The 26065-nt window shown below is 37.0% G+C and overlaps 1 protein-coding gene across 1 annotated transcript; it reads left to right on the top strand.

The window, feature by feature from the left end:
- Positions 1 to 24647, top strand: LOC127450867 (rho-related GTP-binding protein RhoN-like). Its single transcript, XM_051715294.1, has 5 exons — positions 1 to 239; positions 1281 to 1368; positions 13530 to 13639; positions 19536 to 19670; positions 22841 to 24647. The coding sequence occupies exons 1-5, from the start codon at positions 48 to 50 to the stop codon at positions 23108 to 23110; spliced, it is 795 nt and encodes a 264-aa protein (XP_051571254.1). The 5' UTR covers positions 1 to 47; the 3' UTR covers positions 23111 to 24647.
- The last annotated feature ends 1418 nt before the right edge of the window (positions 24648 to 26065 follow it).

Genomic DNA, 26065 nt, shown 5'->3' with positions numbered 1-26065 from the left:
TCCACTCTCAGAGACAGATCGCGTGTCGCACACAGACTGTCTCTCCTATGATTCATTCATTCAGCATTAAAAAGGACCGTTATCAGGCAGCGGATGGTGATCGTGAAGCGCTAGGCGGGCGGACAGTGCTGCTAATGATGGAGGGACAGTGCAGTCGCTGTAAGATCGTGGTGGTCGGTGACACACAGTGTGGGAAAACGGCGCTGCTGCATGTGTTCGCCAAGGACAGCTATCCAGAGGTGATCTGATCATATTTTTACATTATGGAAAATCAGTTACTTAATTAAGGCGAGTGGTGAGAGACAGCAGGCAGAGTAAATGTTTTAGCTAATATGTGGCCGTTTTAAATGGGCTTTACCTGTAGGTCGTTACTTAAAAGTTCATTTAATAATGCGATTCAAGTTCATGCAATGTTATGATGAGTTCAATTACATGATGCCCAGCCGGCAGACGTGTAAAGGGCCAAATATTCCGGGTTCGGTACATGTTAAGCTCAGTTAATAGCATTTGTGGCATAATGTTGATTACCACAAAAAAACAAACAAAAAACAACAACAACAATAATAATAATTTTATTATACTTAATATATTATGCCATTTTGCTTGTCAAATAAATATATTTTATTTGAAGAATATTTCAATATTTTTACTGGAATACAAGACTAAAATACTAATTAAGAAAACCCTAAAACGACTGTAACAGTGACGATTTAAACAACCTTACAGCTCAAATAATAAACTAGTTTTAACAGAAGAATGAATAAAAAAGTGCTTTAATAAAATTATAAGCTTCACATTTCTGCCTTTAAACCTGTCTAAAACTGGCTCCATTCACTTCCATTGTAAGTGCCTCACTGTAACCTCAATTTATTTATTTATTTACAGTATTTATAGAAAGAAGGGCCAAATGCTGTCGCTTGAGCTTAACTTGTATTGAACCCAGAATATTCCTTTAAATCCTGATGCAGTATGGCCTAGGTACAGTACTTGTAGTGGAAACCAGTAGAATTTCTATAGCTTTTTTATTTTTTTTTTTATTTATTTATTTTTTTTTGCAGCAGGGAACTGAGACCAACAGTAAAATAAAATAAAAAATAATCAATAACGCAGATGGAGAGCAACAACCAAAATATTAAAACATTTCATCAATATATTTTTTTTACATGATGTAGCTCTGCACTGTCCATTTACTACATGTGACATCGGTAATCAAAATAAGTATATGATTACCAGTAATGTGACTTTTTTGCTTTGACTAATTGAAAGATATTTAATTGCAGAGTTATGTGCCCACGGTGTTTGAGAATTACACAGCAAGCTTTGAGATCGATAAACATCGCATCGAGCTGAACATGTGGGACACATCAGGTGAGATTCGTTATACAGCCGTGACATCAGATCAAACAGTGGCACACTGTGACTCAAGCACTGTGGCGTCAAACAGATTTGGCTAGTCTGAGAGCGTAAACACAGAAACCTCATGATCTGTTAAAGAGTCCAAAAGAAAATGTTACAGAAGCTGCTCTTTCATTGCTCATGTAGTTTTCAATAATGATTTACTTCAGTATCAACTTTAAAAATACAAACAACTGAGACAATTTTTGACCTACATCAAGAGTATTGATGAGCTTTAAAATTACTGTGGGAATGGCCCTTTGGATGCTTTTTAAGTTCCTATGCCTATGGGAATGTTTTCCTCTCATGTTGTTGTTGTTGGTCTGGGTTTAGCTGGGTCAAACTGTAACCCTGTCGAGAATAAATCTTCTCTTTACGGTAACTTTAGACAAGGTCTACATTTGCTGTCCAATTAAACTCATTGTTGTCAAGGAAGAGCGATTGAGACATTAAAGAGATCTCGTCTGCGAATTTCCTTTGCTGCAATAGTGTGAGAGTGTATGACACATTAGAGAGAGACAAAAACAAAAGTTTGCTCTAACAAATCGTGGTGCCAGCCATGTCCATGCATGGATGTTGTTCATTCCTGTCCCTGCTGGCAGCTGATCGCTCCTGTGGCCTGGGTGAACCCTTGTGCATTTTTATAAAAGAAAATGAACATGATAGTTTGGTTCTCGACAGTGACTCTCTGATCTCTGACGCTGAGCTTTTTCAAGAGTGCTTCAGACATCTCAGATATGTGACGTCTGAACCACAAAGAGTCGGTTATCAGAACTCTCACTGCTTTGATAGAGCAATTTACAATTGACAATACTGGGTTTATGAGACTGAGTGTATAAGAGTGGGATACGATCCTGTTATATTGCTCTTTTGTTATTGAGTTCTGGACTGTATGGATAGCTAATATAAATGGCTTTATGTGAATTCTAGCTTTTCTTCTATGTAGGGTTCCCACATGTTTTGACTTTTCCATGACCTCTCCAGTGATTTGTGATAACTGGATAAGGGCTTTTTAAAATCATTCAAATTCAGACAGATATGCTAATAAATCATTTAGACCAATTTATGAACCACTTTGATCGATTCATTGAAAAGAACTAGCTGAAAAGAACAATTCACATTTCTCACAAATTAGACTATAGCTTGAGCACAATTTACTCTACACAAGATTAATATATAGCCGATGAAACATTTCTGAGCACAGCATACATAGAACAATTTGGAGTCCCTTGGAGGATAGGGAGGGAATCTATTTTCCAAAACAGTTTTTGCATTCCCTCGCATTAGCCCTCACAAAAAGTTTTGTGTTCTGCACAGCCTGATCTCATGAAAATAGTGTGAAAATAGACTGTGGCAACATTTTTGCAAAATGAAATTACGTGGTTCGTTACACGTATTGCTGCAGTTTCAAGATGAAATGTCCACCGAGGGGTATTCTCCCAAAAAGATGATGTTCAATAATGTCAAAAATGTGAGATGATAGAACATTAACCTTAAAAACCTTTTTTTTCTAGTTTTAAACAAAACTGACGTCCCTACTCTAAATCCTACATCTAAACCTAACCAATAGTGTCATGAAAGCAAATGTGAGGCAAACAAAACATACATCCTAACCCTAAACCCCTCACCTAAACCCATAAAAGCAAACATGTGTGTGGTTGCTGTGCTGTGCTGATGTCGAACCCGAGACTTCCTCTTTCAAAGTCCAACACTGTCAGATGTGCCACCATGCAAACTTAGTCACACTTGTAAATGTAGTTTATATAATGCACGTTAAAATGTGTCATCTTTGAAATCATGCATTAAAGTAAATGGGTTTCAATGTCAAAAGATAGTATTGTGTGGGGAACAGAGTGAAAAAGTGTTTATGAAGTGTTAGAATGGTTATAATTATTACCATAGTTTTGGGTTTCCTGTATTACTACTAAGGTTTTACCATGGTTATAATATATTAATTGTTGTAAAACTATGCTACATTTATTAGCTATGGTTTTGCTACAGATACAATAGTTGAACTATACAGTAGTTTCTGTAGTACAACCATGGTAAATTTTGTGGTTACAATGGTTTTACTGCAAATTCCATATGTGACACCACGTCAGGGTTCATGTGTGGAGACGGGGAGCAGTGACACACTTCAGGTACGGCTTTTATTTTCTTTGCCTTTGTGTGCAGCATATGCACTCTTTTCAATGTTTTCACTCAGTTCAATAATCAACACTCTCAAAATAAACATAAACTTCTTCAAAATACTCGACAGATTCAACACTCAATGTATACAACACTGCACACTCGTTCTCTCTCTCTCTTCTCTGGGGTGTTCAGCTGTTTTAAGGGCTCTCTCCGCTATCACTGTAATGAGAAACAGCTGTTAGAAATCATGTCAACCAGCTTGACGAGCCACACCACTCCCTCTCTCATGCAAACAGACACGGCCTCCATCACCACACCATAGTTCAACTCTGTTAACTGCAGTAGAACCATGGTTAATTTTCGTAAGGGATGAGTAAAGGTACAGTATTGCGGGGAATGCAAAACATATTGCAAGTGAATGCAAAAATTACTGGCAGGGAACACAAAGTATTGCAAGTGAATGTGAAACAAAACAATTTCAGAAAATAAATTCCCTCCCCATCCTCGATGGGGCTCCGCAGAAAAATGTACAGTATATTCACTATAGAAATGTCCATTACTTTTCCAGGTCTGGATAACACAATTTTAAAGAGGCCCTATTATGCTTTTTGGGATTTTACCTTTTCTTTAGTGTGTAATATAGCTGTTTGTGCATGTAAAATTCTGCAAAGTTACAAAGCACAAAGTCCACGCCAAAGGAAGTTACTCTCTCCCACAGAAAACACTGCTCCTGAACTGCCCGAATCGCCTGGTTGGCAGTCCAGCCATTACTTCCGTGACTTAGCTACGTCACTAGGTAACACATTTGCATAATGCCTGCCTCAGGAATGCACTGCTCAGGAAGCCTCGGGCGCTGACACTCGGTTATGGTAAGGGACATTACATTTCCGACATACGCTCTAAGCTGTTGACCAATCACAACAGACTGGGCCAGCTGACCAATCAGAGCAGACTGGGCTTTTCAGAAAGGGGGGCTTTAAAGAGACATGAGCTACAACAAAGCGTTTCAGACAGAGGGTGAAAAGAGGTGCTGCAGCAATGTATAATATGAGAAAAATTTATCATACTGTATGTTTTTTGAACATTAAAGCATGTAAACCTATTCTAGTAGCCCCCCAAAATAAAATATGAACCTGTAAATGAGCATAATATGGGCTCTTTAAAATTCCCTAATATTTCCAGGTTTTCCATGACAGTGAAACTTTGTCTATGAAACAAACCAACAAGTTAGCTAGAACTCAAGCCATGTCTATGTTCACGGCTGAGCCTGTGTGTTTGGACATCACTGTCAGGTTGGATTTTTAGCACACTGGTTAAGCTACACCACTGGTGACACACACTCGCCCTGACACACACTTTAGGGTTTTTTCAGCAAGTGTGACCCATAAATCCCTCACTCTAGGCATCTGCATGTTTCCCCACCCTGCTATAAAAGTCCTTTATGGGAATTTCTTTTCTTGTCATCTCCTTTTTTAAAGTTCCTATGGGAATGTTATCCTCGCTGCTGTTGTTGTTGGTCTGTAGGGTTTAGCTGGGTCAGACTGTAACCTTCGAGCGTAAAGTTACTGTAAGCTCTCTCATACCAGAGTCTGGGACACAAGACTCCATGTTTCAGAATGGGCCACTAAATGAACTCCATGAAGTTCAACTGGTTGTAAACTCTTTCATGTTTAAAAATAAGCCCTCTTCACAAGTCTGGCACCCAGAAGCCTTTGTGTGCAAAAGTAAATGTATATTTAGATTTATTTTAGTGGCCTATAGTTTCTTACCAAAGTGACCAACAAAAAATGAAATGTTTAAATTGGTCTGACAGATGTTCCTTGTTGGCGCCATTAGACATATTTAAAGGCAAACAGAATAAAAGTGTGTAAATACTTAACTGAAGCATTTTCCCAATATATTGTCATATGCATTAGCATTAAAGGTGCTTTGTATAAATTCTGCATCTCTAGCACCGCTGTACAGAATTGCAGACATAATGTTTGGAATAGTATACTACCATACTACTCTTACCAGCTCTGCAGTATAGAGTATTTTCTGTTTACTGTGCACCGTAGTATGCAAATGTTCTGTATACCCAGATGTCCTACTTTATTTGTCAAAGTGTGCAGCATACAACAGAGCACACAGCACGCAATACTGCATCCAACAACATAATGTACTTGACATGACTTTCCATTTCTAGTGTGATGAAGTAAAATCAAGCCAGAAGGAAGATCAGCTGTGATTTCTTACATATCTTTCACAAACTCATTACTTCATCGGACTTCCAAATGTTAATATATTCTTACATAAAACTGGATAAAAAAAAAAAAGGAAAATAACCATTTGTATTTCCAAGATGATAACTAGTAAAGTGCTACCTGAATTGTTAGGGTTAGGTTTTGGAGTTGGGTTAGGGTTGCTGGTTGGGTTATAGTTTCTGTGACTAATCAGGTAATGCTTTCATGATGAATATTACTGAATTGTCCAATCAGCTATTGCTTTCCTCATGAATTTAAATAACTCATCCCTTTCATTAAACATTTTAGAAATTCGCTAACTGGACGCGATGAGGTCACGTGACAAAATGTAGCATCGTACTCTTAGAAATATTTTGTGTAAATTATTTTTTTTGTTTAATTTAAATTTTAATTTTTTATAATAATGGTAAATAAATAATAAACATGTAATAATGATAAGAAATGGGAGCATACATCAATTGTGGGTATTTACAGCTGAGGAATCCAGTGCTGGATGAGTGGCTTTTTGATGACTGATCAGAAATGAGTAATGAGACTGTTGAATGGCTGAGATGGTCCCTTTGCTTCATTGTGTGTGCTTTGTTGTGTATGCTTTCTTCAGACTTGTTGACAGTAGTCCACTAACAATTGAAGTCAATGGGGCAGTAGGTGTATGTTTGACTCTTACACTTCCATTGTAATCAATTAGTTTTCTGACAACATAAACTCCTGCTTTACAGTTGAACCTTTTGCACATCTCCCTAAGATCTGTTCATATATGTGAAAATGCAAACACACATCAAAATAAACACACAGGTGTGGTGTGTGTCAAAGTGTGTGAGAGAATATGTGTGGTGCTGCTGAGGTAACCGACCTTTGTGCTGAAGGCTGCATCTACAAAAATCTCTAATGACATCCCATAGAGTTCTGCTTCACACGCACGCACACACACACACACACACACACACACACACACACACACACACACACACAAACAGACTTGTTTTTATATCATTGTGGGGACTCTCCATAGACTTCCATGCATTTTATGGATTTTATACATATCTAACGATAATTTCTATCCCCTAACCCTCACAGAAAACTTTTTGCATTTTTACATTTTCAAAAAAACATAATTTAATATGTTTAATAAGCCATTTCCCTCGTGGGGACCGCTGGCTGGGCCTCACAAGCTAGATGATCTCAGGTTGTACTATCCTTGTGGGGACATTTGGTCCCCACAATGTAGTATAAACATGTACACACACACACACACACACAGCGGCACAGCTGGAGAGAGGTGAACCCAGGGACTGGAAGGGGAGAATGTTTACCGCCAAAGATTCAGGTCAGCGTTTCACACGGACACACTGTTCTTAAAAAGATATAAATTATGTCTAGTACTACAGAAGTAATCACAGTAATCACAGCTCGAACACAACACACACACACAGACACACACGCAAAGAAACCCAGCTGAGATCTCAAGCAGTGACATTTAACACCCACTACAAACAAGACATGAACTAAATGGTTTTGATGTGATTAACGGAGGACAGTGACCAAGAATGAATAAAAATAAAAAAAAGCCAACAGGGAAGTTAAGAAATGAGAATACACACAAAGACGTTGGGAGGAGGAGCAGCTGAGAGTTAACACAGTATGCGTGTGTTTGTCTCTGTGTGTGTGTCTCTCTCTGTGTGTGTGTGTGTGTCTGTGTGTGTGTTTGTCTCTCTCTGTTTGTGTGTGTGTGTGTGTGGGCAGGTTTAAGTGGTTTACGAGGACTTTTTTTTAGGTTACAAACTGGTAATTATAAGGGTATTATGCTATAAATGTGGTTTATGATTCAAATCGCTTAAAAAACATACTAAACGATGTTCTACTGAAAATGTAAAAATGCAGAAAGTTTTTTGTGAGGGTTAGGTTTAGGGGTAGGAGTAGGGTTAGGGTTAGGGTTAGAATCTATAGTTCGTACAGTATAAAAATCATTATGTCTATGGAGAGTCCTCATAATTATGCACCAACATGTGTGTGTCGTGTGTGTGTGTGTGTGTGTGTGTGATTTAGAAGCTGTTATACAGAGAACTGAAAATTATTTTTGCATTCCTATTTCTTTTGACTTGTGCATACACAAACTTGGAGATATATAGTGCCCCCAAAAAGTATTACACCTACACCACACTTAAAAATGTATGAATGTCTTTGCGTTATATAACTAAATAATATCAAACCAAGTGGAGTTTATTTCAGGGCCCCCGCTAAAATTCACGGGACCCAGGATCAAGTCTTTTTGGTTGTGCCCCTTCTTTCCCAAACATTTTTAATTAAAGCATTTTATAAGTTTGTTGGGTTTTAAATGATAAAATAGTATGTTTTAAAAATTAAGACACAAAAAAATTGGATACTTTTTTTGCCAAACTATGAGGAACATCAAATGCAATGACATTTTTGTGTGTGTGTGACTTAAAGGGATAGTTAACCCAAAAATTCTGTCTGTATGACTTACTTTCTTTTGTGAACCACAACAGTTGCTGTTAGACAGAATGTTAACCTCAGTCACCATTCACTTTCATTGTATCCAAAAAGATTTAATGAAAGTGAAAGGTGACTAAAGGCCCGGGTATACTTTGTTTTTCTCTGTTCTGGATCAGATTGTGCCCGGCCGACCACGTTGCCTTTCTGAGTATATTCTTCTGACCACGAGCAAATACAAATGGCCGGCGCATGCACTGACGAAGTACACAGACGAAGAACACGTCCGCAGGTCAAGAAAATCTGGGTTGATGACGAAATTTGCGTCACGCATACTGTGCGTGGAGCGATCAGCAACACGAACAACCGAAGTACACTCAGGCCTTTAGATTAACATTATGCCTAACGTCCTTTTGTCATTCGGTTTCAAAACAACATAAGGGTGAATAAATGACAACAGAATAACTATCCCTTTAAAGGGATAGTTGACCCAAAAAATTTAATTATGCGATCATTTACTCGACCTCATGCCATCCCAGATGTGTATGACTTTCTTCTTTTGAACACAAATTTCTATCTTGCTGACCATCTTTCCTTGGCTGTGGTTGACAGACCTGCTAGAGGGGATTGTGGGACTTGCGGCTCATTGGGTGGCTCTCCTGAGGCCAGCCTACAATAAACAATAGCTTTGATCAGCACTTCAAACACTCATTGTCACTCTCACACTTGCTCTCACTCGATCTCTCTCGATCTATCTCTGGATTTGTGTCCTCACTCGAGGGAAGGACAGCAGAGTGAGAGACGAATGCAAAGTTAAAGAGAGGAGATGAGCAAAGACAGAGGGGATGCCAATTTTAGACAATGGCAGTTCACAACTAGATTCACAGTATGTTTACTGTACATATAGTATGTGAATTTTGTATTTGCATGAAATATCCGAATGATCCGTTTGCATGTTTGATTGACGAAAATGGCATTAAACTCTGTGGTGTCATTTGCATGCTGTCATTGACAATTTTTTATTATAGTTGTGCATTTTCAAAAATGTTACCCTAAGGATTTTTACTGATCACCTAGCTTTTGGTCCTGTACATACCTTGTTCCTCTCTCATCATTTACTCACCATTATGTCGTTTTAACCTTCTTTCTTCTTCTTCGGTGGATAAATTGAGATTTTTGGATGTAGAAATTATGTGGCAATGTCCATACAATGCAAGTCAATGAGAACCAACACTTCCAAGCTCCAGAAAGGACATAAAGGCAGCATAAAGTTAGTCCATATGACTTGTGTGGTTTAATCCATGGGTGTGTCTCAATCAGCTCCCTAATTCAGTAGTCAGGGCACTGATCAGTGAGTCAGTCATTTCTAGGGCTTTCTCAATCGCAAAATTGCTCCAGGGCACTGAAACATTCGCTCCTTAAAAAATCTCACAATACCCCGTAAAAACCAGGGAGTATTGTTGCTCACTATGTGTCAGGCCCTCGTCAGTCTCTGCTCCCTCTCTTCCCTGCTCCAACTCTCCCGATTACTAATTACACTCACCTGATCTCCATTAGTCATGTCATCAAGAACACTATAAATTGGGGGCCTGGGTAGCTCAGCAAGTATTGACGTTGACTACTACCCCTGGAGTTGCGAGTTCAAATCCAGGGTATGCTGAGTGACTCCAGCCAGGACTAAGCAACCAAATTGGCCCGGTTGCTAGGCAGGGTAGAGTCACATGGGGTGACTCCTCGTGGTCGCTATAATGTGTGGTTCTCACTCTCGGTGGGGCGTGTGGTGAGTTGGGTGTGGATGCCGCGGTGAATAGCGTGAAGCCTCCACACGCGCTACGTCTCCTTGGTAACACGCTCAACAAGCCACACGATAAAATGCCCGGATTGACGGTCTCAGACGCGGAGGCAACTGAGATTCGTCCTCCGCCACCTGGATTGAGGCGAGTCACTACGCCATCACGAGGACTTAGAGCGCATTGGGAATTGGGCATTCCAAAAAAAAAAAAAGAAAAAAAGAACACTATAAATACTCACCTCAGGCTCTCATTCATTGTCTAGTCTCGTTTGGACTCCTCATGTGTTTGCCATACCTCCTTGTGAAAGTTCTAGAAGATAATCTCCTGTATTTGAGTTATATTTGTAGTTTGTTTGGCTTCGCCTTTGTTTTTGCATTCAGTTCGTTTTCCCGTGTATACCCGTGTTTTCTTTGTGTTTGTTAATAAATCTGCATTTGGGTTCACCACTTCTGTCATTCTCTTCCTCTGAGCATAACACTATGTTCCCTTACCGGAAACGTCGTGTCTTCTGAAGTCGAGCAAAACTGTAAATATATGATGTCAAAGCTTTCTTTTCTCTTTTGTTGTTTTTTTTGTAATGTCTTTTATCCATAATTACAATGAAAGGGAAACAATCTTAAAACTGTTTTGTTAAAATTGTTAAAATATTTAAGTTGTTAAAAGAATGTTTAAAATACACTCCTTTATATTTTTATTTCTTTATTTATACCATTTATCTGTTATAACACTGTACATTTGAATATCTTCAATGAAAATTAACAATAGTGTCATATATATACAGCAATGATTAATAACAGCTGAGCTTGAATGCACAAGATCGTTAACGTGTCGCAGGTAATTGAGTCATAAGTTTCCCAATGTTCAGTGGATGAACACCCTTGCCAGTGCCCAAATTTGTGTTCACGATATACTGATTTACAACGCAGGGAGCTGATTGAGACCCACCCCTTGTCTTCTAATGCGATACAGTCGATTTTGAGTGAGAACAGACAAAAATTTAACTAATTATTCACTATAAATCTTGACATTCTTTTATGTTCCACAGAAGCAAGAAAGTCATACGAGTTCGAGATTGCATAAGGGTGACTAAATGAGAGAATTATCATTTTTGGCTGAACTATTCTTTTAATATTATGGCTTTGTTCATGCATAGCTTTAAAACGGAACTTTTGCGGTAATGTTACAACCTCTAATTCCAGGCAACTTCTGGGTACTCCCAAAGGGTCCTGTTCATACATGACCTCTCTCTCTCTCGCTCTCTCTCAAAAAAAAAAAAAGACTTTTATTTTCCGCAAAACTCTGTATGAGTGAAATTGCCTAATATCATTAATACATTTCACAATTTATTGAACATGGCTGTTTCTGAATTCTTTTGTGTTCTTACGTACTCGTGGACTCGTTCTACGTCATTATCCACTGCCAAAGTTTAATTCCAATAGTCAAAACGCAAGTACCAAAAAACACATAAAATTACCCGGAGGTGTTCCTGATCAGGCCGAATATCGAGGATGCATCGGATGGTGACTTGTGGGCAATAACCTGCTACTACGATGAAAGACAAAGGACATTTATCGCTGTGTTTTCCCTCAAGAGTCTGACGGCATGTGAGAGTTGTTATATTCCGTCAACTATGTAAGGTATAATGTACTGTCAGCCAGTTGTTATTGCACAATAAACTCCAAAAGGGTGACCAGGACCCGAAGCAGAGGGGTCTTTTATCACCATGAAGGGGTTTATTTTGCAATAACATCCATCTGACTGAACATTATCCAGCTTAGTACATGGCTACTAACCAAATAAATAAAAGCATGGACATATAATATTGATTTGCATTGAAATTATGTAATTTGAGAAGAAATTGCTGAACAGCTGAAATCAACCTCCGGTTTGCTTTGGAGTTCTGTTGATGTTTATTTTGTGAAAATGACCATCTGACTGCTCATTATTCAGCCTATTACAAAACTACTTGCCTAATAAACAAATTCAAAGATGAGTGGTCTTATACGTGGATGTGCGGTTGTTACAGAGCAATATTGGACCGCGGAATGGCTCCATTGACCAATCAGAATCGAGTATTCCAGAGAGCCTTGTAATAATACTTGTTAATAATGTAATAAACACATGGAAAAACAAGTGTTAACAGACTTTATTCTTTTAACGTGTCACTAGTCCTCCAAAACCACACTGGTGTGATAATGCCAGTATTCCTGTCATTGGGAACAAATGTGCTGGGAGTCTGGGATGGTCAATTGTGCAACAGGAAGATCACAGCACATCTCAAAGCTTGCAATGGATACATCCTGCGTCTTCCTCAGTTCACACAAAGTCTACTGAGCAAAGTCAGGTCACTCTGCGGCCATCTTTGGAACGCTCCCAGGCAGCTATTTTCTATGTAAACAAGCAGCATACAAGTGCAGCTCCTATGTACTTAAATGTGGAAAGACAGAAATCTCAAAAAATGGTTGGTCAAGATTACAGTAAAAGAACTTCAAATCAGCAGTAAATTCTGACAAAACTGGTATCATAAATTGTGCTTCTTTACCTCAGATTACACAAAAAATACAAATTTTCCCAGCTTGTGTAACTAATGCGCATGCATGTTCTAGAGTTGATTGACAGGCGATGTCTGTATCTAAAAGGTGATTGGCTTGTTTGCCTTTAGGGTGGGACTTCCTTTTTACAGTACATCCATTGACCATTGGGCATTCCAATTTCTCCCATTCATTTAATAGAAGTGACCCGTCTCTGCTAAATAGTTTCTGGTTCATTCTTCCAAGGTAGCTTGGCAAGACTGGTCTTCGTAAGAAGATCGTTTTCTGCGCCATTCGCACTGAGAAACACCCCATGTCTTTGATCATATTGATGTTGCCACCATTGTATAAAAAAGTGATTTTACCATGGGTAAGGAGTGTTTTAGGCACAACATGTAATGCACAATTTTCTTTCAACAAAAATGTGTTAACTGTTGATTAAATAACTGCAATGAAAGATCAAGTCATGTGTGTCGCATTATGGGACAGTATTCTGTGCAGTCAATGTACTTTGATTGTATACTGCTACATTTTGGCAAATGTAGTAAGTCATTTGGGTATTCCATGCATACAGAAAATGTGTATACTGTGAACAGCACACATGCAATATATTGCAGAAACAGTAAGAGTAGTATGCTAGTATGCTATTCCATATATAGCCAAAGAGAATGACAAAAGTATTTACTCTCTATGTATCTTCCTCTCTTTGTCTTGAGGTGGAATTAAAGTGACCTCTTCCTCCTGCTCAGGCCCTCACCACAGGAGCAACAACAGTCTTTAATATCATCTATCCTGCTGATAACCCTGTGTATATAATTTGTGTGCCACAGCATTTGTGAGCACCATTAGCACCGGTTTGCTCTTTGAGTTGAAGATCAATGTTATCATAATGAAGTGTTTTCATCCTGACCCCTCACTGTGTGTTTGTGTGTGTGTGTGTGTGTGTGTGTGTGTGTGTGTGTGTGTGCGCGCGTGTTCTGTAGGGTCCTCGTATTATGATAATGTACGGCCTCTGGCGTATCCAGACTCTGATGCTGTGCTCATCTGTTTTGATATCAGCAGACCAGAGACCTTGGACAGCATCCCTAAGAAGGTCAGGCTCTCCTCTCCCTTCCTTGCCTCTCTTTTAATCTTCTCTGCTTTGCTTTCCTTCCCTCTATTTTCCTCTCCTCTCTTTTCTCTCATAATGAGATGAAAACATCAGCATTGTAAAAGGGTAGGATATTCAGTGTATATATGTGACAGTGCATTTTGGAATGACAATGTGAGCTTGTAGTTATAAACACACACACATTCTTGCCGCATTAGTGTCCCGCTCTGAAAACAAAATATAACTGTTGACTAAGATAATTTTTGTTTGTAATTTTATTATTTTTTTATTTTTATTTTTTTTGCAGCGGGAGGATGACGGCATAGTGGATTTACACAAAAACACAAGCTTTATCTGAACACAGATGTCAACAATTTTGTGGTGTTGAGGGTGTGAGTCTAGTGCTGAAGGGTTTGAATGTGCGTTTCAATTTTGAGTCTATATATGATTGTATATGACTGGTGAAAATGAGATATTCCCATGAAGTAGGGGTAGGCGTGATGAGTATGATGCATGTAAAATTAAGTATGAGTAATTTTATGTCATGATATATGTTACTTGCTTCAGATCTGACTTTGACCCAGAAACACATCTTGTGTTTTAAGCACTAAGATAAAAAGGAAAGCCTTAGCCAAAATTTAAATGATTATTTCTTGATTTGGAGTAGAAAAAAAATTATTAATTAGAAAGCTGATACTTTTTACTTCAGCGCTTGAAACTCAAAATATGTGTTTTTTTTTTGTTTTTTTTGGGTCAAAGTGACTCAAAACTATGGAATAGGTCACAGTATCATGAGCAGGTGAAGGGTTACCACAATTTTAAGCGTTCGCCTTTTATATATTGTAAATCAAGCTAGGTAAAAATATAGATTTTCCGATCAATCACAATCTTTATTTGAAAGGTCCTGATATTGATTCTTAAAATCCCAAGATCGATCTTTTAATTTTATTTTAAAGATCACTTCAGTTTTGGTTGTGTTGATTATTGTACTGTATCTGTTAAAAAAAAAAAAAAAAAAAAAAACGCCACTGAATTGCATAGTTTGTGCCCTCTGGTAAATGTACTAGTTAGAAGGTCCTCTAAGGTATAATTAACAGCATAAGCTGAGAGAGAATTTCTTTTTTTATATGTAAGCAAAATGAGCATTATAACTGAAATATACCCACATGAACCAGAATTAGGGCTGGGTATTGATACAGATTTCCCAGTTGGATTAGATTCCGATTTACAGTTCTCGATTCGATTAGATTTCGATTCTGATTCAATTTGATGTATATTTCTGTTATAATGTTAATTTTACTTATAAGATAGATTCTCTCTCTGCTTTTACTGTTAATTATACAGGGGACCTTCTACCTATTTAAATGACAAAAATATTTATTAAAAAATTTAACCCAAACCTAAGCAATTTGTTTTGATTTTTAACAGATATAATCCTATTTTATCATTAGTTTATCATTTGTCACATTTTAGCTTTAAAAAATTTACAAATCCATCAATAAATATGATGTCTTGAAATTACATAAATTGTACAGTAGGCCTACTGTGCAAAGTTTTAGTCACTTGTGAAAAATGTTGCATAGTGAGGATTTCTTAAAAAATAATGACATAAATAGTTTTCATTTATCACTTAATGTCATACAAAGTCCAGTAAACATAAAAAAGCTAAATCAATATTCGGTGTGACCACCTTTGCCTTTATAACAGCCCCAATTCTCCTAGGTACACCTGGACACAGTTTTTCTTTGTTGTTGGCAGATAGGATGTTCCAAGCTTCTTGGAGAATTCGCCACAGTTCTTTTATCTATTTAGGCTGTCTCAATTGCTTCTGTCTCTTTATGTAATCTCAGACTGACACGATGTTCAGTGAGGGGCTTTGTGGGGGACATGACATCTGTTGCAGGGCTCCCTGTTCTTCTATTCTAATCTTTTCTATTTGCAAAAGTAATGTTTGGGAGTCTAACATTTATATTTCCTATTGACACACTAAAGCTAAAGATATAAATAACCATCTTAAGACAAATGCTTTTGTGAAACATCTTATGTGCCTAAGACTTTTGCACAGTACTCTATATACATATTGTTACATGTTTATTGTTTACATGCATAATTTGAACTACTTACAAGTATTTACTTTGATTTGTAGAACATGCTAAATACTGCCTGGTACTGTCACTTTAAGATTACCCTTGTAGGGTTATTCTGGCGCAACTTCACAAAACCAACAAAGTGCTTGGAAAAAAAATAAGAGTAAAATTGTAAAGCAAATCCAGCTGCACTTGTAGAGTGGAAAATATTTCAAACTTTATTTTGCCAATGCGTTTCAGCATCTAAGCCTTCATCGGGGCTAAAAAATACATGTAGATAAAATAATTTTTCAAATACAGACAAGGCGAGTACAAATGAACAAACAACCAATCAATGGGCTAGAATGAAATCACATGGTATAGTACCTTCCAGTTATATCACAGTGAGAAGAAAACATGTGATTAACTTTCAACCAATGGTATCTTCTTGTAAATTGTAAAAATGTTTCTCATCTAATAAAAATAAATACAAAACAAACATTTTGAAAAATACATGAACAACTGTAATATGCATAAAACAATTATAAACAACAAGTTGATAAAATTAGGAATTTAAAATAATTGAAAAATTCATAAGAATTCTTTTAAAACCAATTCTTCATTCATCCCTTCTGGGAACAGACTCTTTATATAAAAAGTCTTTTCAGCAGTTCAGCAAAGAGTGTCTGCAACGTTTAACAGCAGGAACAGAATGTAGATGAAAAGAACCCAAGCGCAGTTGAATTGCATAAAATGAGATCCAAAACATGAAAGTAGCAAAACAAAACCATGACAGGAAAAACCAATCACAATAAAAAACAAAGGCAAACATGAGGGCTTAAATACAGAGTCTGGGGCAACCAAGATAACCAATGACAAGCTAGAACTGATAACAAGATAACTAGACAATGAAACAAGAACCAATGACAAAACAGAACTAATAATCCAAGGAACCAGTAAGAACAAAACACTTGAAACATGGCGGGAACAGGAAATCACATGACATGAACAGGAACTAAGAAGTAAAAGTAACTTAAAAATAAAAGACATAGAATCCAAAACATGAACAAAACACACACAAACGTTACAGCGTCTCCGTGTTTTGGCTGAGCACATATTAACAAAGGAAGAGTAAAATGGCTTTTTTACCTCATCCATGTAATGCGTGATTACAATTAAATGTTTATTTTTTGTTTTTGACAACTGACAGTAGAGAACAGAATATTAAAAGAGACATCATTCAGTGACAAATGGAATAAGTGGATCTCTTTGGACACTCATTACACACGGAACATCTTTTACTCTTAACATGAATGCAGTTATTCAATATACTACTCTATCATGGTGAGTGAAATCTAAAAATTTACCAGTCAGTGGCTAATTATAGATTTCTTTAGTTGCGTAACACCAAATTTGGTCGCATTTGTGAGTGATTTACTCGTAATGTAGGGGTGTTGCGCACAGAATACAATATTGATCTTGGGATTTAAAAATCGATATCACTATCTTTCAAATGAAAATCTCGATGCACTGGAAAATCTATATTTTTACCCAGTCCTAATCAGAATCTAATAAAATTGTAGTAGAATCTAATTGAATCAAGAACTTGTGTATCGACATGAATCAAACCAAACCAGAATAGCTTATCGATACCCAGCTCTAATTATAAATTAGAGTATATTGATTGAGTTTTAGGGGTGTAAGTCTGTCAAACAAAAACCCTTTCAAAAGTTATCCATGGTAACCATTGCTTCTGCCATAATGAATAGCTAAAGTTATTGTTACTGCAATAAAGTGTGGTCACTTGGTATTACCCCCATTAAAAAAAAGGATATTCTGAACGCTTCTTAAACTGTTTGAAGGAGACACATAATTAAATTATTATTAATTTACAGCCATATGATGTATTGGTGGACAGCTAAATACATGTAAAAATGTAAATCATGGTTACCATGGTAAATGCGGGTAGGGGAAAATCACACCACCCCATTAATTATAGTGACAGAGAGATCTGACGTAATGATTTCAAACTCCTCTCCAAATGCCTTTTGAAACCCCTCCTGATAGGCATTCCATAACCTCTAACCTCTCACTGTTCCTCTGGTGTCCCTGCACACTGAACACATTGAAAGTTTTTTTTTTCACCAATGACTACAGCATCTCACCTCTGATCACTCCCACGGCTGAGGCCACAGGGGCGGAGCACAAGCCTGATGTGGAATGTTGAAAGGCCGCAGGAGGCCTCTGATTGGCCAGTGAAGGGTGGCATTTAAGGTTAAAGATCACAGTGTTGTTCTGATGGATGGCTGAACACATTCAGAAGCTGTGAAATAGTGCCATAGCTGACATAGTTGAACCTTAGCAGAGGCCAGTGGACTGCACACACAAACGCCCATGCATTCTCACACACAGCCCGTTTGAACAACTGGCTCTGGCTGGTTCTGCATTAACAGGAATGTTTCTGATAAGGGCTTATTGTGGTCATTCTGATCCACACTGGCTATAAAAGGAGTGTGGAGCTGTCGTTGTTTGCTATACTGTATAGTAATTAGGTGTGAATACTGTATGATTTAGTTTGGATGGGCATGAGTGTGAATGTTTGTAACAAATTAGACAAGAGCTGGGCAATTTGCTTCCCTCATCCTCTTACTCTTTCACACATATCTAATTTGCATTTATTCATTTAACAGATGCTTTTGTGCAAAGCGACTTATATATGATAATTTGTAAGCACATTATGCACTAGCGCACATAAATTTTTTTGGTAACACATTCTGTGAAGCCCATATTTATAATGCATTGTAAAGGCATTTGTTCCGGATTCAAGAATGGCAAAGGAGGAAGCTGGAACCGACTTGACACAACACATTGACATTTACTGCACATAAACTTTTCAGTGTAACACAATAAGGCTTTTCAGCCATAACACTCAATACACATGCTGCTTTTCAGCAGACACATTCAACATAAAGACACAAACACATTGCTTCATGCGTATCTCTCTCCTCACTGCCGTCTGGCTTGCTCTTAAAACCCATCTCCACTCTCACTGCAATTACACACAGCTGTTAGAGACAATCATTGCCAGGTGATGATCCTTACCATTCTCATCTCCTGATCTCGCTCTCCCTTCACAAGCCGGCGCTCAACCATGCCTCCACCACCACATCATTATACATGCATTATACTGCATTCATAATGTCTCATAATACACTTTGCAATAAGTTTTATCTTCTCATAAATAATTATAACTAGTTATAGTACATTATAAGACTTCCCATATTCATAGTTATACTTAAGAGTATAATGCATTATAAAACAAGCAACATCCAATTTTAATGCAGCAGAAGCTAATAAAGTTAATTGTATGAGTGCTGTCAAAGCTGCTTTGTGTAAACAGTCAAAAGGCTTTATGGCATGATCATATTATAAGTGGTCTTTGCCTGCTTTAAGTAAAGTTACAAAAGCAATATCTTCTTATAAACAGCCATAATATAAACTTGTAACATACAATACATTACAAGTCAAACTTATACAGTGGAAGTTATATATGAAATAAGTCTCCAAATAAGATTCACAAACATTAAAGTTTATTGGATAGAGTCCATAGAACGAGTTGGATTATTTATTTATTTATTTTTTATTATTATTCTTTACACCCAAGAAGTCTGGCTACATGTGTGATCAACATAAAAAAAAAAAAAAATAATCTGTTTTTGGTAATATCTCAGAATTACTGGACATTACTAATGCATTATAATGATTTTACAATACATTATAAATATGGGCTTCATAGATAGTGTTACCATTCTTTCTTTCTTTCTTTCTTTCAGTGGCAGGTCGAGGCTCAGGAGTATTGTCCTAATGCAAAGTTGGTGTTGGTTGGCTGTAAGCTGGATATGAGAACAGATGTCAGCACCTTACGAGAACTGTCCAAACAGAGGCTCATACCAGTCACACATGAACAGGTGAGCATACACACATACACACAGGGGACTGTAATATGAAGAAAAAGAGAGTTTGGTTGAAACTTGCTTTTTACCCCACCACTACACACACATGCACAAAAAAGCACAAAGGGATCAACATTGGCATTTACAGGATGTGGTTAGCATAGTAAACAGATAAATGAACCCTATTTATTAAGAGTTTAGATGATGTGCTGATAATGTATGGTTGGAATGCAAGTACAGTGGTATGGTACTGTACACATGCACACAGAAACTGATGACGCAAGTCTTCTACACTGACACAATGTGGTTAGTATTTCGAAACACACACACAAATGTATGCGATTTTAAATGAGGTTTAGAGGAGTGTTTCGGATTCAATACAAGTTAAGCTTATTGAACAGAATATGCAGCATAATGTTGATTTCCACAAAAAGAATTCTGACTTATCACTCCTTTATTTAAAAAAATTTAAACTCACGATTACAGTGAGGCAATTACAATGGAAGTGAATGGAGCCAGTCCATAAACATTAAAATACTCACCCTTTCAAAAGTATAGCCACAAGACATAAACATTATAATGTACATGTTAACATGATTTGAGTGTTATAAAATGTAATACTAAGCTTATCTGTGTAAAGTAATATAATATTGCAACTTCGTAGTCATGACAACAAAACCCTGTTTTTCCAGTATTGGATATGACTTTACACAGATAAGGTAAGTAATTGATGTTATCAAACTAAAATCATGCAAACATATATAATGATTACATCTTGTGGCCATACTTTTGAAATGGTGTGTATTTTTAATGTATATGGACTGGCCCAATTTACCTCCATTGTTTGTGCCTTATGGTTAGAGCCCGACCGATATGGGATTTTTGAGACGATACCGATTTTAGAGGGGGAAAATTCACAGATTACCAATATGGTGGCCGATATATTTAATTTGAGCTGGAATGAAAACAGACCTTTTCAGTGTGGATTGTGCCCCGATTTTGCACCGACATGACTATGCAATGGTACTCAGAAGGCTGCTTTCTTAAACAATTTTTTTTATCAAAGAATATTTGACATTATTATTATACATTGTCAACAAATTCTAGAAATGAACACTGAGAAAATAAAGAATAAATAAAAATACAATAAATAGCTTAATAAACATCAGTACTGTATGTTCAGTATCAGTCAGTTGCTGACCATTTAAATAAAGAATAAAAATAAAATAAATAGCTAAATAAACATCAGTACTGTTTAGTATCAGTCAATTGCTGACCATTAAAATAAAGAATAAATAAAAATACAATAAATGGCTAAATAAACATCAGTACTGTTTAGTATAAGTCAATTGCTGACCATTAAAATAAAGAATAAATAAAAATACATTAAATAGCTAAATAAACATCAGTACTGTTTAGTATCAGTCAATTGCTGACTATTTGAATACTGCCAGTGAAATAGGGACATGTTGTAAAACAAGAAGCATTTACACCTGCCGAGTCAAGAGATAAAAAGCGGCAGCGGTGTTGCACTGTATTATGCTATACAAGTTCAGGGGAAACTTTCTACAGTGGAAAACCAGACTTTTAAATATTACATTTTATAAATGCAATGACTGGAATTGTTCGGTTGAAGGGGGTACCAAACTGTGAATGCTGAACAAAACAGTGTGTTGAATACATGTTTACACATTAGCTTCCACTCAGTTGACAAGCAATGAAAATAGCTACGTGGTTAGCTAGTTAGCTATAAGCTCGTTGTCACGGAGAGTAAAATATGGACCAGTGTTAAGTCTCACCAACTAGGTAACAATGTAGCGTGAAATCAACATTCAACAGACACAATCCACCGCTGCACCGTTGTCTGCTGAGCTCATGGAGTCAGCCAATTCTAAAGCATTGTTTTCTGCATTATTTGTTCTGAAAAAAGTTTTCATATCTGCGCATATCAGTAAACATATACGCCGATACCGATATATCGGTAAAAAGGCTAATAATATCGGCCGACCGATATATCAGTGGGGCACTACTTGCTGTAATCACTTTTTTTTTTTAAGCAAGGGGTGAAAATGTATTTTATTGTCAGCATTATGCCACAAATGTTAAATGAGTTTTACTTGTATTGAACCTGTTGCCTATACCATGAAGCTCACTGAACAAACTCAGGGTTACAGGATTGGTTACAAATTGACAAAACCAAACCAATCCAATCAGGCTTTACTGGTACCATTATGCTGCTCATCGACTTTCTCTGTCAACTCAGGCTTTGATCCTGAGTTTAAGATTCGTTCACGGACTCGTGCACATGAATGAGTGATGACTGCAGCGAACAACCAATCGCGTGAAACATGGAGAGAAAGAGCGTGAATGAGATTCACTTCTCGTGAGAGTTGGCGGTATTTATCTCTTCGCTGAAAGCCAATCATTATGAAAATGTGAAGAATTTAAATACATTTAATCAGCACAGCAGGAGATTGTTATTAAAATATGAAAAATTAAAACAAATTTACACTGCACATTAGATTGCCATTAAATCACTAAGGATTAAATCATGATGATTTACACAGCACAAGGGATCACTGTACAATTATAAGCTATAGAAATTAAAGACATTTACACAGCAAGAAGAAACACCGCAGCTGCTGCAAGAGCTCAAGAGGACTGCTGGAAAAAAATTCTGAATGTGATAAAAATATAAAACAGCTGTTATATCAATGCGTATGTGAATTCATAAATGTCCACAACAAGAACACACAGGATTATTAATTTTAAAAGCTTAAAAACCTATATTCATTTAAATTGAAAGCTTAATATCATTTATTACTATTATAAATTAATATAGGCTATTAAATAATTAAAAAGTGAGCTCTTGCAATACTGAATGCAATAATTAGTATGCAATACGAACACATAATTGTTCACCACCTATATTGAGTTTCATTCATCTCTATTCCAAGAAACAAAGACATTTGGGAGGCATTCATTCCTTTTTTATAGCCATCATGTACAGCGATTAAACTTTTTATTTTTAAAAATCGAACATTATTGGCAGACATTTTATTAATCCATCTTACTAGCTCTTTTATAGAAAGCCTAATATTATATTTATGTTTATATTTTTATAGATATTTTATTTTTTTGGCGAGTAGGTAAATAAAAATCCTTCCTTCCTTCCATCCTTCCAGGGGAGTCTACGAGCCCGTGAGTTGGGCGCAGTTGCATATGTGGAGTGTTCGTCCCGTATGTGCGTGAACAGCGTCCGAGACGTCTTTCACATCACCACGCTCGTGTCTGTCAGACGTGGCCCCGCCCCAAGCCTCAAGCGAAGCTCATCACGCCGCACTCTCAAGCGCATATCTAATCAGCCTCTACTGCCAGTCAGCTCAGAAGCCACACCCCTTGAACCCGCCCCTACCCTCAGGGAGGACAGAGCCAAGAGCTGCACAATCATGTAGACTCAAATGCACGTACTTATGCACATCTGCACATGCACACACAGTCACAGTGGTGTGTATGAATTGAGAAGATATGTGCAGAAAACAGACTGATTCTCTGTATTTACGGGACATTGAGGGTCATATTTTTTTTCATATATGGCCTATAGGACTGTACAGAACAGTGTGAATACATAATACAGAGGAGTTCTATTTATTAATTCTTACTTTGCTTTTATTTTTGTCATTGTGTTTTATGTAGCAGACCTAAGTGTCACAAAGTGTGTAAAGCATAAGTAAAAGAATAAAAAAAAATATTTGGAATATTATGTGTTAAATATTTACTTTGATGTGATTACCATATTTTTATATAATGGTATAGTGTTTTTAAAAGTTACTCCACCACATGTCCAAAAACATAGTAACATTGAAGTAATTGGTACTTTAGTGCTGCTTTCTTTTTGTTTTTATAATGTAATTTTTTCATTCTCATTTCCCATTTGGTACACACAATGATTTGCATTAGCGTATAAAAACAAAGACATCTGTGACTTTTGCTGTACGCTCTTTTACATATATGACAGAACAATCAGTCATGCTCTGTGACATCAAAAAGACCACATTCACACTATAATGAAACACCAATGCAAATCCTGTGAATGATCTCAGGAATTACGGATTGTCATTTAAACTTTAAATGGTTTAAATCACAAGGATTCAAATTTTCCTTGATCTTTTGAGAGAAAAGAATTCATTGTGCTATGAAAACATACTATAATTTTCATAACTCCAAGATGATTTATTGAAACTAAGCTGAAAAATGTCTGTTTCTGTTCTTCCACAACTTTGTGATAGACTAAAACCTTTGAGCACATGCACATGACCCATCACGCCTTTTCTGTTTGCAGAAAATTGGCTTGCCCACTTCCAGTCACAGTTTAGTAAGAAGAATGTAACAGGGCTGCACAATTAATAAAATAAACAAAAAACATTACAATTACAGCTGCCACAGTTAACAAATCTTGAAATGTTTCAATTACAGCATTCCGTTTATGTATACTCTCAACGATTTCTACTGTTTGAATATTGTAGCCAATCACAGACATGTCTGTTGCTCGGTTTCTGTGAAATACCACAAAATATCTCGAAATTATTTGCAATTACAATGTCAAGGGAAACAATTGACAATTATGATTTCTGTCATAACCTGCAGGCTTAGAAAGTAGTATAGATACTATCCTAAATACTAGAATAACTAATGCTGTCCCTGGCTGAGTTGCACCTATAGGATCCCTATGTTTGAAACAAGTGTTTTGTGAATCTTCACAGTATAATTCAGGTTTTGTAAAGAGGCTGTTATTGATGGATGAGATGGTTAAACATTATACTGAAGCTGATAGCAAACCTGCACTGTATCTCATTTCACATGAGAAGAGAGAGTTTACATCAGAGTTTTAAAGGAACAGCAATAAATATATAAATAAATTAAAGGTTGAATTCTAATGGTCAAAATGATGGTGGAAAATGCTCATTAAAAAACTTCACTAACATTGTAAGTGGTTCTCTAGGAAACAGTTAATAAATGTATTTCATTAAAAAATTAAATACTTAAACTGTATTGACATAGAAAATCATCTCAATTTTGTCCCTCAGTTTGTAAAAACAAGCAAAAATCTTGACTGCAGAAAGGCACTTGCTGTACAATGAAAGAACATGGGGCACAGCATTGCACCAGAATAAATGTTGAAAGTATTGCCACAATACTTTACAGTATATGGTTTGACATTCTAGTGATAAAATCAGTTACTAACCTTGTCTGTGCCAAATTTTTAATCCAGTATTTCAACTCCTGTCATGACCATGTAAAGCCTCTTAAGCAGATAACTTGCACGTTATGTGCAAAGATCAACCCGGTCTCCCAGGAAGTCGTAATGATGGTACGAGATGGAAAAATCGTAAGAAAAACATATATATATATACTAACAAACAATGTTTAAACCCTAAACCTAACCATGTTTTTAATAGGAAAATCATTGTTGTGTACCACCAAAGAAAGAGAAACATTGGGGTTAGATACCAACGCGTACCAACGATTTTTCCAAAGTTTAAACCCAAAACCCTAAACCTAACAATGACTTAAATAGAAAAACAACTTTTGTGTATGAAACACAACTTTCATGTTTCTTTCTATTTTGTTCACGAAAGAAAGAACACAACAGGGTTTGGAATGAGATGAGGGAAGCGTATTGCAGGTTATGTACATGAATCAGTTATAAAGTACATTTACATTTAGTAAATTAGCAGACGCTTTTATCCAAAGCAACTTACAAATGAGATATATTAACAAGCAATTTGTCATACAAAAGTCAACAAAATCTGCAGTATCGCACTGCCAAATTCTCACTGTAGCTTGAGTACTAAAGACGCTAGCACAGAAGAAAGAGACAAACAAGGAATTTTTTATGTTAAAAGTCGTGCATTTAGTGTGAATTAACTAAGTGCTCACAGAACAGATGTGTTTTCAGCTGTTTCTTGAATGCTGAGATCATATCAGCAGACCGTGTGGAGGTTGGAAGATCATTCCACCACAGAGGAACAGAGAGAGTGAATGACTGAATGAATGACTTTGTGCCTCTTTGAGATGGGACCACCAGGCACCGCTCGTTCATTGACCACAGACAGCAAGTTGGGACATGGACCTGGAGGAGTGAATTGAAGTAAGAGGGTGCGGTTCCATTGGCTGTCCTGAAGGCCAGAGTCAAAGAGTTGAATTTGATGCGGGCAGCTACTGGCAGTCTGTGGAATGAAATTAATAGTGGTGTGACGTGAGCCCTCTTTGACTGATTGAAGACCAGACATGCTGCTGCAGTGGCTTAATTGTGCTAGCTGGCAGACCGGCCAGCAGGGCATTACAGTAGTCCAGTCTTGAAATGACCAGAGCTTGAATCAGGAGCTGAGTAGCATTTTCAGACAGAA

The sequence above is a fragment of the Myxocyprinus asiaticus genome, chromosome 13 (assembly GCF_019703515.2).
Source record: "Myxocyprinus asiaticus isolate MX2 ecotype Aquarium Trade chromosome 13, UBuf_Myxa_2, whole genome shotgun sequence".
Classification (NCBI taxonomy): domain Eukaryota; kingdom Metazoa; phylum Chordata; class Actinopteri; order Cypriniformes; family Catostomidae; genus Myxocyprinus; species Myxocyprinus asiaticus.
This window is presented reverse-complemented; position numbering and strand designations above follow the sequence as displayed.